This window comes from Panulirus ornatus, chromosome 4 (genome assembly GCF_036320965.1).
Source record: "Panulirus ornatus isolate Po-2019 chromosome 4, ASM3632096v1, whole genome shotgun sequence".
NCBI classification, from domain to species: domain Eukaryota; kingdom Metazoa; phylum Arthropoda; class Malacostraca; order Decapoda; family Palinuridae; genus Panulirus; species Panulirus ornatus.
The window spans coordinates 74,521,179-74,533,950 of NC_092227.1; the positions used below are offsets into that span (position 1 = coordinate 74,521,179).

A 12,772-nucleotide genomic window follows, 5' to 3' on the forward strand; every position below is an offset into this window, starting at 1 on the left:
GCATTGTTTATGATGGCCCCATACAATTGCTTCAGGCAGCCATAACTGCTTTCAGTTTTGATCTTCTTTGGTAATATAGATCTGTCATCCAGCCTGATAATTTTTTCCTGTGTATTTTTGTCTTTTTTGCAATACTCCACCTTAGACCAATTCATGCATCACCTCTTTCTGTAAGAAAAACCAGTTAACATTCCTGCTTACCTGTGTTCCATGTTATGAAGCCTTCTCATCATCAGTTTCTGCTTCCATTTGCATTCTGCATTCCATGATTGGGAATTTCTGATATTCACTTCCTGTTTCCAGTATCTGTGATGATGAAGCTAGATTGGTTGAAGTCCCTGTTGGAGTTGCTTCCTTGTAGAAGTGCTCACTGCAGGCCAGTAAAGTCCTAAAACTGGGATCTTCTCGTGCAGAGGAGAATAGAGATTCTGGTCTGGCCTTGTACAATTGAGTTATATGACACCATTGGTGTACTCTTGCTCTGACTTTGACATGATGTGGCTTAGAATTAATCTAGCACAATATATGAGGGAAGTAACCTTCAAGATTTTTGCTCAGTGTTTTCTCTTTTGTGCAAATTCATTAAGGGAAGATCTGCAGTGCAGGATAATTGAGACTCCATTTTGAGCTGAAGCCTCAAATTAATAACTTGGGTGTGTGTCCATTTGTATCTGCTTCATATCTTGCAAACTATTGAGGGAATTAGGGTGATACTTTACACAATGTTTTTACCACATGGTGATTCATGATTTACCCTCCATGACTTTTGAATGAGTGGAGGGATTGGGATAAGACTATATACAAGTATTACCCTCCAGCAGATGACCCATCTTCAAGGGCTGTACCTTCAAAGTCATGGCTAGGGTTATAGTGTACACAGCAGGGGTTACGATATTTTTTTTGTTACTCCTTACCAGTTATCAAACACTGTCATGACCCATCCTTTGGGACATACCTTCAGTGGTCAAGGTCATAGTTTTCACAGCAGGGATAATTGTAGTTTTTGTTTCTCATCAATAACGTTAGAACCTATGGAGGGACTGAGATGATGATTTGTACAAGTATTACCCACCAGGGCTCTACCTTCAAGGTCAAGGTTATGGCTGGTGTCTTAATGATCACAAAAGGGGCCATGGCATACTCTGTTTTTACACTCTTTACTTTGGAACCCATGGAGAATTTGAAGTGTTACTTTTTTATGAGTATTACCAACTAATAATTGATGTGCCATGACCCATACCCATGTCTGAACCTTGAAGTACAAGGACACATTTGGATTCATTGTGTACACAGAAGTATTAATGGTATTTTTCTTTTCTACTCCATAACATTTGAACCAGTGGAGGGATTAGGATAATACTTTGTAGATATTACCAACTACTGGATTGTGTAACGACCCACCTCCATGTCCATACCTTCAAGGTCAGGATCATGTCAGAGGCCATGGTAATTTTTGTTTGTTTCACAAGTTCTGATCCAGTAGAAGGATTGGCTGCACCTTAAAAGTTTGATATACAAAAGTGTGGTGTTTCTTCCAGACTTCAGTGTTAAAGGGATGATATTTTTACACAACTTTTGATTGCCAATAGACAATACAGAGTGTTCTATGTCAAGTACAAATAAACATCCATTTGCAAGTATATTTCATTCCTCATGAATTTGGATTCCTGGATTCTTCAGTTATTTTTTGTTACTCATGGATCATTTTCAAAAACTGCACATTGGATATCTTCTTACTGTATTTCTATAAATATCTTCATGTTGTATTTTACTAAATAAAGTTCACTTAACATGTGTCATTACCTATCTGCTTAGTAATAGGAGAAACTTCTGTACTCATAGAACCTCATCACTTGAAAATGTTTTTCCAACAAGTAGCTTTTTTGAAACATTTGTATACTGGGATCATTACAGTCTCATTTCTTAGTCTGTTTAAACTATACTCTACCCTTAAACTAGTTATTTAGTCACTGCATCTCATGAAGAACTTTCCACTGCTGACCTTGTCTGATTTAGAAATTGCAAAGCTGTTATCAAGTGTTCTTCTCTTCTTTCCTCCATGGTGATCAGATCTGTATCCCTAAGCCTCTCATTGTGGCTCATCTCACATCAGTTAGGTAACATCATAGTTGCCCTTCTCCAGGCTCTCTCGGTTAAATTTTAGCTTCCTTAGATGCTTAGAAGCATAATCCAGTTTTGATGTATTTTATAAATAGTGTGTCATACAATTTCTTATCCATGCTTTGATGTTTCAATGCTGTTGTAATGTTTTTTCTGCAAACAGTTTCCCTGCTTAACAATTCTCTTGATGTGGAGCTCTGGTGACAGGCTTGGCAAAATTTTGACCCCAAAGTCTCTCACATTCAGATTCATGTAGCTTAATTCCTGTTGGGTAAAAATCTTGCTAAAGCCTTCTTCCACTGTGTCCCATTTATATCAATTTGCTTTTATACAGATTGTATTTCATCTGTCTGTACTTATGAGACCAACTTTAGAGTTTGTCTAGGTCTAGGTCCCCCTGTGAACTGATGCAATCATCCTTTTTCTGTGATTCTTTCATGAACATTTTATCTACAAAGGTATTCAGGTAAGAGTCCAGTCCAACAGGCAAGCCAGTTACTTGTACCAACATGAGAAGGGGCCCAAAACTGAGCCCTGTGGCATACCATGGTGGCTAGGCTCTTATTGAGGATATTCCTCTGAAGTGTATCCTTTGCTCCCTTCAACTAAGAAAAAAGTCTACTCATTATGCCAGCTTGTAGGTCCAGCTTTTCAACCCAGTGACTGCAGCTGCTCTGAATATTAAGTGTACCTTAGGACAGACTTTTCACTGATTACAAAAAAAAAAGCTTATGCAATACCACTCAACACAAGAGACAGTGATCAAGTATGATATATAAATAACATATATATTAGTGAAAGAGAAGAGAGAGACATTTGGATGATTTTTTCAGGCAAATAATGCAAATGAGTGGGAGATGTATAAAAGAAAGAGGCAGGAGGTCAAGAGAAAGGTGCAAGAGGTGAAAAAGAGGGCAAATGAGATTTGGGGTGAGAGTATCATTAAATTTTAGGGAGAATAAAAAGATGTTTTGGAAGGAGATAAATACAGTGTGTAAGACAAGGGAACAAATGGGAACAGTGGTGAAAGGGGCTAATGGGGAGGTGATAACAAGTAGTGGTGATGTGAAAAGGAGATGGAGTGAGTATTTTGAAGGTTTGTTGAATGTGTTTGATGATAGAGTGGCAGATATAGGGTGTTTTGGTCGAGGTGGTTTGCAAAGTGAGAGGGTTAGGGAAAATGATTTGGTAAACAGAGAAGAGGTAGTAAAAGCTTTGTGTAAGATGAAAGCTGGCAAGGCAGTGGGTTTGGATGGTATTGTAATGGAATTTATTGAAAAAGGGGGCGACTGTGTTATTGACTGGTTGTAAGGTTATTTAATGTACGTATGACTCATGGTGAGGTGCCTGAGGATTGGCGGAATGCTTGCATAGTGCCATTGTACAAAGGCAAAGGGGATAAAGGTGAGTGCTCAAATTACAGAGGTATAAGTTTGTTGAGTATTCCTGGGAAATTATACGGAAGGGTATTGATTGAGAGGGTGAAGGCATGTACAGAGCATCAGATTGGGGAAGAGGAGTGTGGTTTCAGAAGTGGTAGAGGATGTGTGGATCAGGTGTTTGCTTTGAAGAATGTATAAGAAATACTTAGAAAAGCAAATGGATTTGTATGTATCATTTATGGATCTGGAGAAGGCATATGATAGAGTTGATAGAGATGCTCTGTGGAAGGTATTAAGAGTATATGGTGTGGGAGGCAAGTTGTTAGAAGCAGAGAAAAGTTGTTATCAAAGGATGTAAGGCATGTGTACGAGTGGGAAGAGAGGAAAGTGATTGGTTCCCATTGAATGTTGGTTTGCGGTAGGGGTGCATGATGTCTCCATGGTTGTTTAATTTGTTTATGGATGGGGTTGTTAGAGAGGTGAATGCAAGAGTTTTGGAGAGAGGGGCAAGTATGCAGTCTGTTGTGGATGAGAGAGCTTGGGAAGTCAGTTGTTGTTCACTGATGATACAGCGTTGGTGGCTGATTCGGGTGAGAAACTGCAGAAACTGGTGACTGAGTTTGGTAAAGTGTGTGAAAGAAGAAAGCTGAGAGTAAATGTGAATAAGAGCAAGGTTATTAGGTACAGTAGGGTTAAGGGACAAGTCAGTTGGGAGGTAAGTTTGAACGGAGAAAAACTGGAGGAAGTGAAGTGTTTTAGATATCTGGGAGTGGATTTGGCAGCAGATGGAACCATGGAAGTGGAAGTGAGTCATAGAGTGGGGGAGGGGACGTAAGTTCTGGGAGCATTGAAAAATGTGTGGAAGGCGAGAACGTTATCTCGGAAAGGAAAAATGGGTATGTTTGAAGAAATAGTGGTTCGGACGATGTTATATGTTTGGGAGGTGTGGGTTATAAATAGAGTTGTGCAGAGGAGGGTGGATGTGTTGGAAATGAGATGTTTGAGGACAATATGTGGTGTGAGATGGTTTGATCAAGTAAGTAATGAAAGAGTAAGAGAGATGAGTTGTAATAAAAAGAGTGTGGTTGAGAGAGCAGAAGAGGGTGTTTTGAAATGGTTTGGTCACATGGAGAGAATGAGTGAGGAAAGATTGACAAAGAAGATATGTGTGTCAGAGGTGGATGGAACGAGAGAAGTTGGAGACCAAATTGGAGGTGGAAAGATGGAGTGAAAAAGATTTTGAGTGATCGGGGCCTGAACATGCAAGAGGGTGAAAGACGTACAAGGAAAAGAGTGAATTGGAACGATGTGGTATACTGGGGTCGACGTGCTGTCATTGGATTGAACCAGGGCATGTGAAGCATCTGGGGTAAACCATGGAAAGTTCTGTGGGGCCTGGATGCGGAGAGGGAGCCGTGGTTTCGATGCATAATACATGACAGCTAGAGACTGAGTGTGAACGAATGTGGCCTTTGTTGTCTTTCCTAGCGCTACCTTGCGCACATGCGGGGGGAAGGGGGTTTTATTTCATGTGTGGCAGGGTGGCAACGGGAATGAATAAGGGCAGACAGTATGAATTATGTACATGTGTATATATGTATATGTGTGTGTGTATATATATGTATACGTTGAGATGTATAGGTATGTATATGTGCATGTGTGGACATATATGTATATACATGTGTATGTGGGTGGGTTGGGCCATTCTTTCATCTGTTTCCTTGCGCTACCTCGCTAACGCGGGAGATAGCGACAAAGTATAATAAATATAAATAAATATAATATATATATATATATATATATATATATATATATATATATATATATATATATGATTGGTTACCAGTGAATGTTGGTTTTTGGCAGGGGTGCGTGATGTCTCTATGGTTGTTTAATTTGTTTATGGATGGGGTTGTTAAGGAGGTGAATGCAAGAGTTTGGAGAGAGGAGCAAGTATGTCGTCTTTTGTAGATGAGGGCTTGGGAAGTGAGTCAATTGTTTGCTGATGATACAGCACGCTGATTCGGGTGAGAAACTGCAGAAGCTGGTGACTGAGTTTGATAAAGTGTGTGAATGAAGAAAGCTGAGAGTAAATGTGAATAAGAGCAAGGTTATTAGGTTCAGTAGGGTTGAGGGACAAGTCAACTGGGAGGTAAGTTTGAATGGATAAAAACTGGAGGAATTGAAGTGTTTTAGATATCTGGGAGTGGATTGAGCAGCAGATGGAACCATGGAAGTGGAAGTGAGTCACAGGGTGGGGAAGGGGGTAAATGTTCTGGGAGTATTGAAGAATGTGTGGAAGGCGAGGACGTTATCCTGGAATAGTGGTACAAACAATTTTATATGGTTGTGAGTTGTGGGCTATAGGTAGGGTTTTGCGGAGGGGGGATGTGTTGGAAACGACTGTTTGAGGACAATATGTGGTGTGAGGTGGTTTGATTGAGTAAGTAATGAAGAGGTAAGAGAGATGTGTGGTAATAAAAAGAGTGTCGTTGAGAGAGCAGAAGAGGGTGTATTGAAATGGTTAGGTCACATGGAGAGAATGAGTGAGGAAAGATTTACAAAGAGGATATATGTGTCAGAGGTGGAGGGAACAAAGAGAAGTGGGAGACCAAATTGGAGGTGGAAGGATGGAGTGAAAAAGATTTTGAGCAATCAGGGCCTGAACATGCAGGAGAGTGAAAGACGTGCAAGGAATAGAGTGAATTGGAACGATGTGGTATACCGGGGTCGACGTGCTGTCACTGGATAGGGCATGTGAAGTGTCTGGGGTGATCCATGGAAAGTTTTGTGGGCTCTAGATGTGGAAAGGGAGCTGTGGTTTCAGTGCATTACACATGACGGCTAGAGACTGAGTGTGAATGAATGTGGCCTTTGTTGTCTTTTCCTATTGCTACCTCACATGTATGTGGGGGAGGGGGGGGGTGCCATTTCATGTGTGGCGGGGTTGCAACGGGAATGGCTGAGGGCAGCAAGTATGAATATGTACATGTGTATGTATATGTGCATGTGTGGGTGTGTATGTATATACATATGTATGTGGGTGGGTTAGGCCATTCTTTCGTCTGTTTCCTTGTGCTACCTTGCTAACATGAGAGACAAAGACAATGTATTAAAAAGGAATGAGGAAAAGAATGAGCATTAGAGAGAGGAGGAGAGGGAAAATTAGTTGAATTATATAAAGTGGCATTATAAACATGAGTGAATAGGGTTAGAAATAGAAATTATTTTACGAGAGAAGAAAGTAGGTGATAAAACGGAATCCTGAGGAACACCACTATTGATAGGATACGAGGGAGAATTTGTTCCATCAATGACTGTGGTAAACCAAGAGAGAGAAAACTGTATTAGAGGACAAAGAGACACCTAAAGAGGGGGGTTTAGAATGTATACTTTACCACACCCTGTTAAGTGTGTTGCCGATGTCAAGGGCTAGAATAAAGGTTTCACCAAGCATAACTCCAGGTGAAAGGAAAAATCTGGATTAGGAGATAGAAGTGAGAAAGGCAAGCAAGGATTGGTGCTATCTCAGAACTCAAAGAGGTATGCTATCTGGGCCATACATTTATCATCACATTAAGTTCAAAGTGAAGAATTAGTGAGTTACATGCCATGTCAAGGCATAACAGACTGTTTTGCCTCCTATAGCAGTGAGGCTTGGTAAAACTTTGGCTAAAACCAAAGTTTCTTGCTTAAAAGGAAATGGATAAGTTCTTTAATAATGTACATTCTAATCTCAAGTTGAGATGAGGGACTTTATCACCACTATTATTCAGTCCTAACCTAAGAGTTTTATGAGGAAATAACAAAAGACTACAGATATGCACCACAGGTGCATCTTATAAACAGAACACCAGTGATTGCCAGGAATGTAGGTGTAAGGATGAAGAAAATTGTAATTGGCCCATGATGTAGGAGGTAGCTTAAACTATCACCCAGCCAAGGAACCTTTTCCTCAAAGACAGTAAGATAAGGCCATTGGAGGTCTGTTGTTACCTTTGTTAGAAGATACATGTGCATTTCTGTGGAGATAAGACACTGTGTGTTGCACTTGGAAATTTGTAAATGAACATTTCAGGCCCTACTTCGTCAACTTTACTCTCTTAAAGTTAGAAAAGGAGAATCTCCCATCCTACATGGGGTTATGTTCTTGACTGGGCTTACAGGATGGCTTCTTTTAGAGAAACTGAGTTATGAAAAACTTAAGTCTGCATGGGATTTCTATGAGCCATCATTTAGATTTACACCCAGCACTCATCCCCCAATCTTTTTAAATTTATTTTCCTACTTACTTTTTCTTTTGTGTCGGAGTGATGTCATTGTGGCACCTCCCATTATTTGGAGTGTCCAGGAGTCCCAAGTATGAGGAATCCTGTGGAGCAGACAAGGTTATGAAATTTTATTGCTCACAGGACTCTTCTGAAGAGAGAAAATGTTTTTCAAATTTCATTACTCCATATATGCTTTTTTCATTTACAAAGCTCATTACCAATTTTTCTTAATCACACATTTCAAAATAGTTAGCAAAGGCATTTACCCACCTGGGTATCAGGAGGGTTAGTGATAGTTGCATAGTGAACCAGAACTTCAGTGGTTGTCAAGTTGTACTTCTCTCACTGAGGCAGTTGTCTTTTATTTCTGTCTCATCCACATGTGGATTACTGGTATTTTGTCCACAGACATACATTCTCTCCTTGTCACACATAACGCTTGGCAACACTTAACTTGCATATCTCATTCTTTGTAACTTTAGATCTTCCTGTGGTGAGCAATATGTTATAGCACTGCTTTTGGCAAAATGGTAGGAGTAATAGATAAAAGTAATAGGTAGGAACATTAGGCTGGAGCATTATGTTGAACTAGTCAGTGGGAACATTAGGTAGGAGCCCCTGCAAACACTGCCCTCGAGTTGCCCTCTGCCAGTGGCCTGTTAAGGATGAAGCCCTAAAGGCTAAGAAGCAGCATTGGAGTTCACTAGTTTTGGAGACTTTACTGCCATGGCCATCCCTTTAAGGGAGTTCCTGGAGGGAACAGCTTATCAGAGATATAGATAGATTGATAGATAGAAGTTAAATTGAATCAAAGTTTTTATATAAGCTTGAGTTATATGGAATGCCTGAAAACATGGCCAATAAGATAACTAGCTAGATCTTTTGTAATACAAGAAGAGAGGTGATGAAAGTATAACAAGTAGAGAGATGATAAAAATGTTTTATTTATTACCACCCTTTGCCACTCTGCACCCAATTCCTCATAGTATCTCCTCACACAGGCCTCCCTCTTTTCCAAGCTCTCACTTTTACCACTTCTTTCATACACATCATTTCCTCTTTTCTGAAAACCACTACAAACTTTTTCAAATTTCCTTCATCATAAAATGATCAGAAACCTTTCCTGTTACCATTATAAGCTTATTCACGTCCATCAGCCTCTTTGTGTGCTTGTCATTTAACACAATCCAGAAAGGCCCATTGACTCCCATCCCCATCCCTTTATCCATGCACCTCTTAACCAAGTATTTTCAAACAGTAATCCTCTTTGAGTGCACAACATCTCAAGCTATTCCCCATTTTCACTTACACCAGGTACCCCATCCTCCTCAATCACAGCCTCAGTTGCCATATCACCCACATTTTCAAGATTGCTAAGCAGCAATACTCAATCCTTTTCATCAAAACTGTTGAAGTACTCTCTCAGCTCCCTGAAAAAGAAAAAAAAGAAATAACTTCCAGGTGCATAAGCACTAACAGTCACCTGCCTCTCCTCATTTACCTTTATTTTAACATCAGCCTTGAATGCAGTCCTACAGCTCTTCCTTCATCAGCTTTTAAACCCCTTCCTTTGCTGTTGCCCTCACATTAGGTAATGCAGTACAGATCTCCTAGACTTCTTTGACAGAAAAGAAATGGATGGTTAGAGTGTGTGTTCCTGGACTGCCAAAAAGTTTTTGATTTTATACCACATTGGCGGTGGATTAAGAAACTGGAAACGCAAGCTGAATTATTGGTAGACTCCCTCACTGGACTGATTACCTTATTGGCAAGGAGCAAAGGATTTAGGTCAATGGGGCATTTTCAAAATGGGCTAGAGTCAACAATGGTGTGCTGTAAGGCAATTAATGTAAATAAATTGCTTCATGGGTTGGACTTTTACATGATTGTGTTTGGAGATTATGCCATAGTCATTAGAGAAGTAAGGATTAACAGTGATTGCATCAGCATTCAGAAGGTCTCAGATAAATGTTCTCAGATAAATGGATGATGAAATGTAATCCAAGTTCAAAGTAATAAGGATGGACACAACCAAAGAAGACCATGATGCAACTACTAGGGGGATATAAGCTAATGCAATCTGTGTGAAAGAAAGCTAGAGTTTGACATAGTGCCTGAAAATCACCAGAGTGCCACATCAAGAGAACTGTAAAAGACACAAACTGCCCACAGGTACTGGCATATATTAGAATAACATTTAAGTGTAAGGATGTGGAAATGTTTGGTAAATTAATGTATAAAAAACAATATTAGACCAAAATTAGATTGTGCTTCTCAAGTCTGGTTATGCCACCTAAAGATTTTCAAAGATCTAATTAGCTTAGATGGTGCAGAAAAGTGCAACAAAGGGGGTTTTGGATTTAAGAAAGCTGAGCTACAGTGAGAAGCTGATGGCTACAAATCTCCCCATTATGGTAGAGAGGAGTGATTTGATTACAGTCTTCAAGTTCCTAAATCAGTTGGACAGTATAAACAGTGAAAAGGTCTTCATGAGATGCAGTGTTAATCAAAGGCCATGACAAGAAACTAGGCATGAAGCTTGTTTTAAAGGATGTGGAGGACTGTTTTAGTTTAAGGGTGGACGGTTGGAATGGGCTTAGGCTTAGCAGTGAAACCGAATGGTGATAGTATATAAATTTTTAAAAAGCTCTTAATTATAAAGGAAGTTCAAGAGATAGGTTACCATGAGAGAGGGCTCTATCCCCCTTCTGTACAAATAGTTAGTAACAAACGCCACAATTTACCTCACAAGACATTTGCAAAAATCATTCTAATCCCATCCTCTTTAAGTTTGTCTCATTCAAGAGTTGGAACATCCAGATTCCTTTCATAAGCATAGTACATGTCTGTTCCCTCTTCTCATTCTGGTTACATGCATATTCAGACTGCCCCAGCTGAATCTGCCAGAAGAAAACCTCTCTTGGCTTCTTCCGTTCCTGCTCTTGAAAAGAGTTCATACAAGGAGGGGAGGGATTCCAGTCCCCTACTCATGCCCTTGTTAGTCATCTCTTACATCATGCCTGAAATATGTGGGTAGAATTCTTACTCCTTTATCTCTGGGGATTGTGTATTAACTCCTTTATCTCTGGGGATTGTGTATTAACATACATTTTTTTCAGTGGCTTGATTCATGAACTTAGAAAACTGTTGATTGTCTTTGATATTACATTTTATTTTATCTTGTATTTCATAGGTGTATGTAAATTACAGTAGTGTATGTGTTGGTCATTCTTGAATAATCCATTTTTAGCTTGACTGTCCAGGATAATGAGAGATTTTGGTATTTCATATTCACAAAGACAGAGGCAAATATTATTCTTATAACTGTAACATGACCAGTAATAAGAACCCAATTAAAAAATGGTTTTAATGCTCTTTGTTTTGTTTTTGATATTGGAAATCTTTGTTTTGTTTTTGATATTGGTAATCTTTGTTTTGTTTGCTTCATGATACTTAACTGTAAATCTTTCCAGTTGTATTACAAAACATTGTTAGGAAATGGAAAAGATTTGTAGTACTCTCATTGTAAGTGGATCCTAATGAGGTATTTATAATTTTAGATCCAGGAGTAAACCAAGTGAAGTACATTACCTCCCATGTGATGAAGAATCTTCCCCAGACTACCTCCTCGCAAGTCATACCTGAAGTGTCATCCATGCTCGACCACATTTCAACTGTCAAGGCTGAAAATGGTTATGAATCAATTAGTTTTGAGACAGTCATGACAGAGGTGCATGGATGCTGAGTTCTTATTATCTAAATTTCCAGATAGGATACCTTGTAATAAAGTGAAACTGGTCAATCACATCACAGGATTCAGTAATGTATTTTCTTACCTGCTTTCCAATTTTGAAGTGTTATCACATTTAGTGAGATATATTCCTACTTTTTAGTGGCTAGAACATTCACATAACAGTGGCTTAGTATATAAGATTGTCATTGGATGTTGTATAAATGAAAAAAGACTGAATGCTGTCTATGCATTTGATACTTGTTTTGAGTAGTTATGAATACTGAGAGATTACATAATTGTTGATGCCTTTTATAAGAAAAGGTAAATATTTAATCCAACAAATCATAGCAGTATTGTGTATTTATTTTCTTATTTTGAAATCTTTTTCATTATTGATTTTGAAACATGCCACCCTTTAATGAACTCAAGAAAAGCAAACAGTAAGGATAGACAGGTAGATGTATGAAAATTATCATGAATTTGTAATTAGCACATATACTCATTATGATATGTCCTATTTTGTATGAGCTAGCAAAATTATCATTACATTGGTTCATCCTGGTAACTTTGCAAAGACATTGATCACCCATCACTACAACACCACAAATACTATTTCAACATATCCCAAGACCATACCTGCATTGACTAGAGGCTAGTCTAGAAGATTCATGAAGAAACAAGAAAATTTGAATTTGTTTTCACTGCATGGACACAAATCAGCATTGGCAGATTTGGTCCATTATTTCTGAAGTCCTTTAGCTCCAGGTTCATCAAATGCATGGCTTCTTTGTACAGAATGTTAAAGGGATGGGGCCCCACAAGTGTAAAACTCCTTCCCCATGAAATGCAAATATTTAAATACTACATCCAGACACCACAGTAGCAGACAAATATACAGCCCTACATTTCTCCACTGGAACAGTGGCTCACCTAGAACAGAATGTTTGCTTCACCACAGTCACTCTTTAACTCTAGACTGACACGAATACAGCTCACAGTTTCCAGTCACCTTGAATGGATAATCGCTACCACTAAACAAAACACCTATTCTAGGCATCATAGACAACAAATGCGTGACATTCACTTCTAACACCAATAAGAACCACACGAGAGTAACATGCAAACTAAATGCCCTTGGAATACTAACTTAAACCAGATTTGCTCCACCTCAAATTATATCTCACTTGCCCTGGTCTTCCATATCCCAAGACTTGTGCTCATGATGTATCTACCGCATTGAACACCCTGAACACTGACTACTCAGT

The 12,772-nt window shown here is 39.1% G+C and overlaps 1 protein-coding gene across 8 annotated transcripts in view; it reads left to right on the forward strand.

The window, feature by feature from the left end:
* Positions 1 to 12,398, forward strand: part of LOC139745674 (uncharacterized) — a 365,941-nt gene extending 353,543 nt beyond the window's left edge. For 4 of the 8 annotated variants that reach the window (XM_071656117.1, XM_071656078.1, XM_071656107.1 and 1 more), the window contains exon 7: positions 11,335 to 11,467. Coding sequence is in view for 1 of the 8 variants with exons in the window: in XM_071656139.1 (XP_071512240.1) it covers positions 11,335 to 11,519 (185 nt within the window). In the remaining 7 variants the exon portion in view is untranslated. Of the gene's footprint in view, positions 1 to 11,334 lie in introns of all 8 variants that reach the window. The other 4 variants (XR_011711915.1, XM_071656139.1, XM_071656133.1 and 1 more) reach the window with 4 other exon arrangements.
* The last annotated feature ends 374 nt before the right edge of the window (positions 12,399 to 12,772 follow it).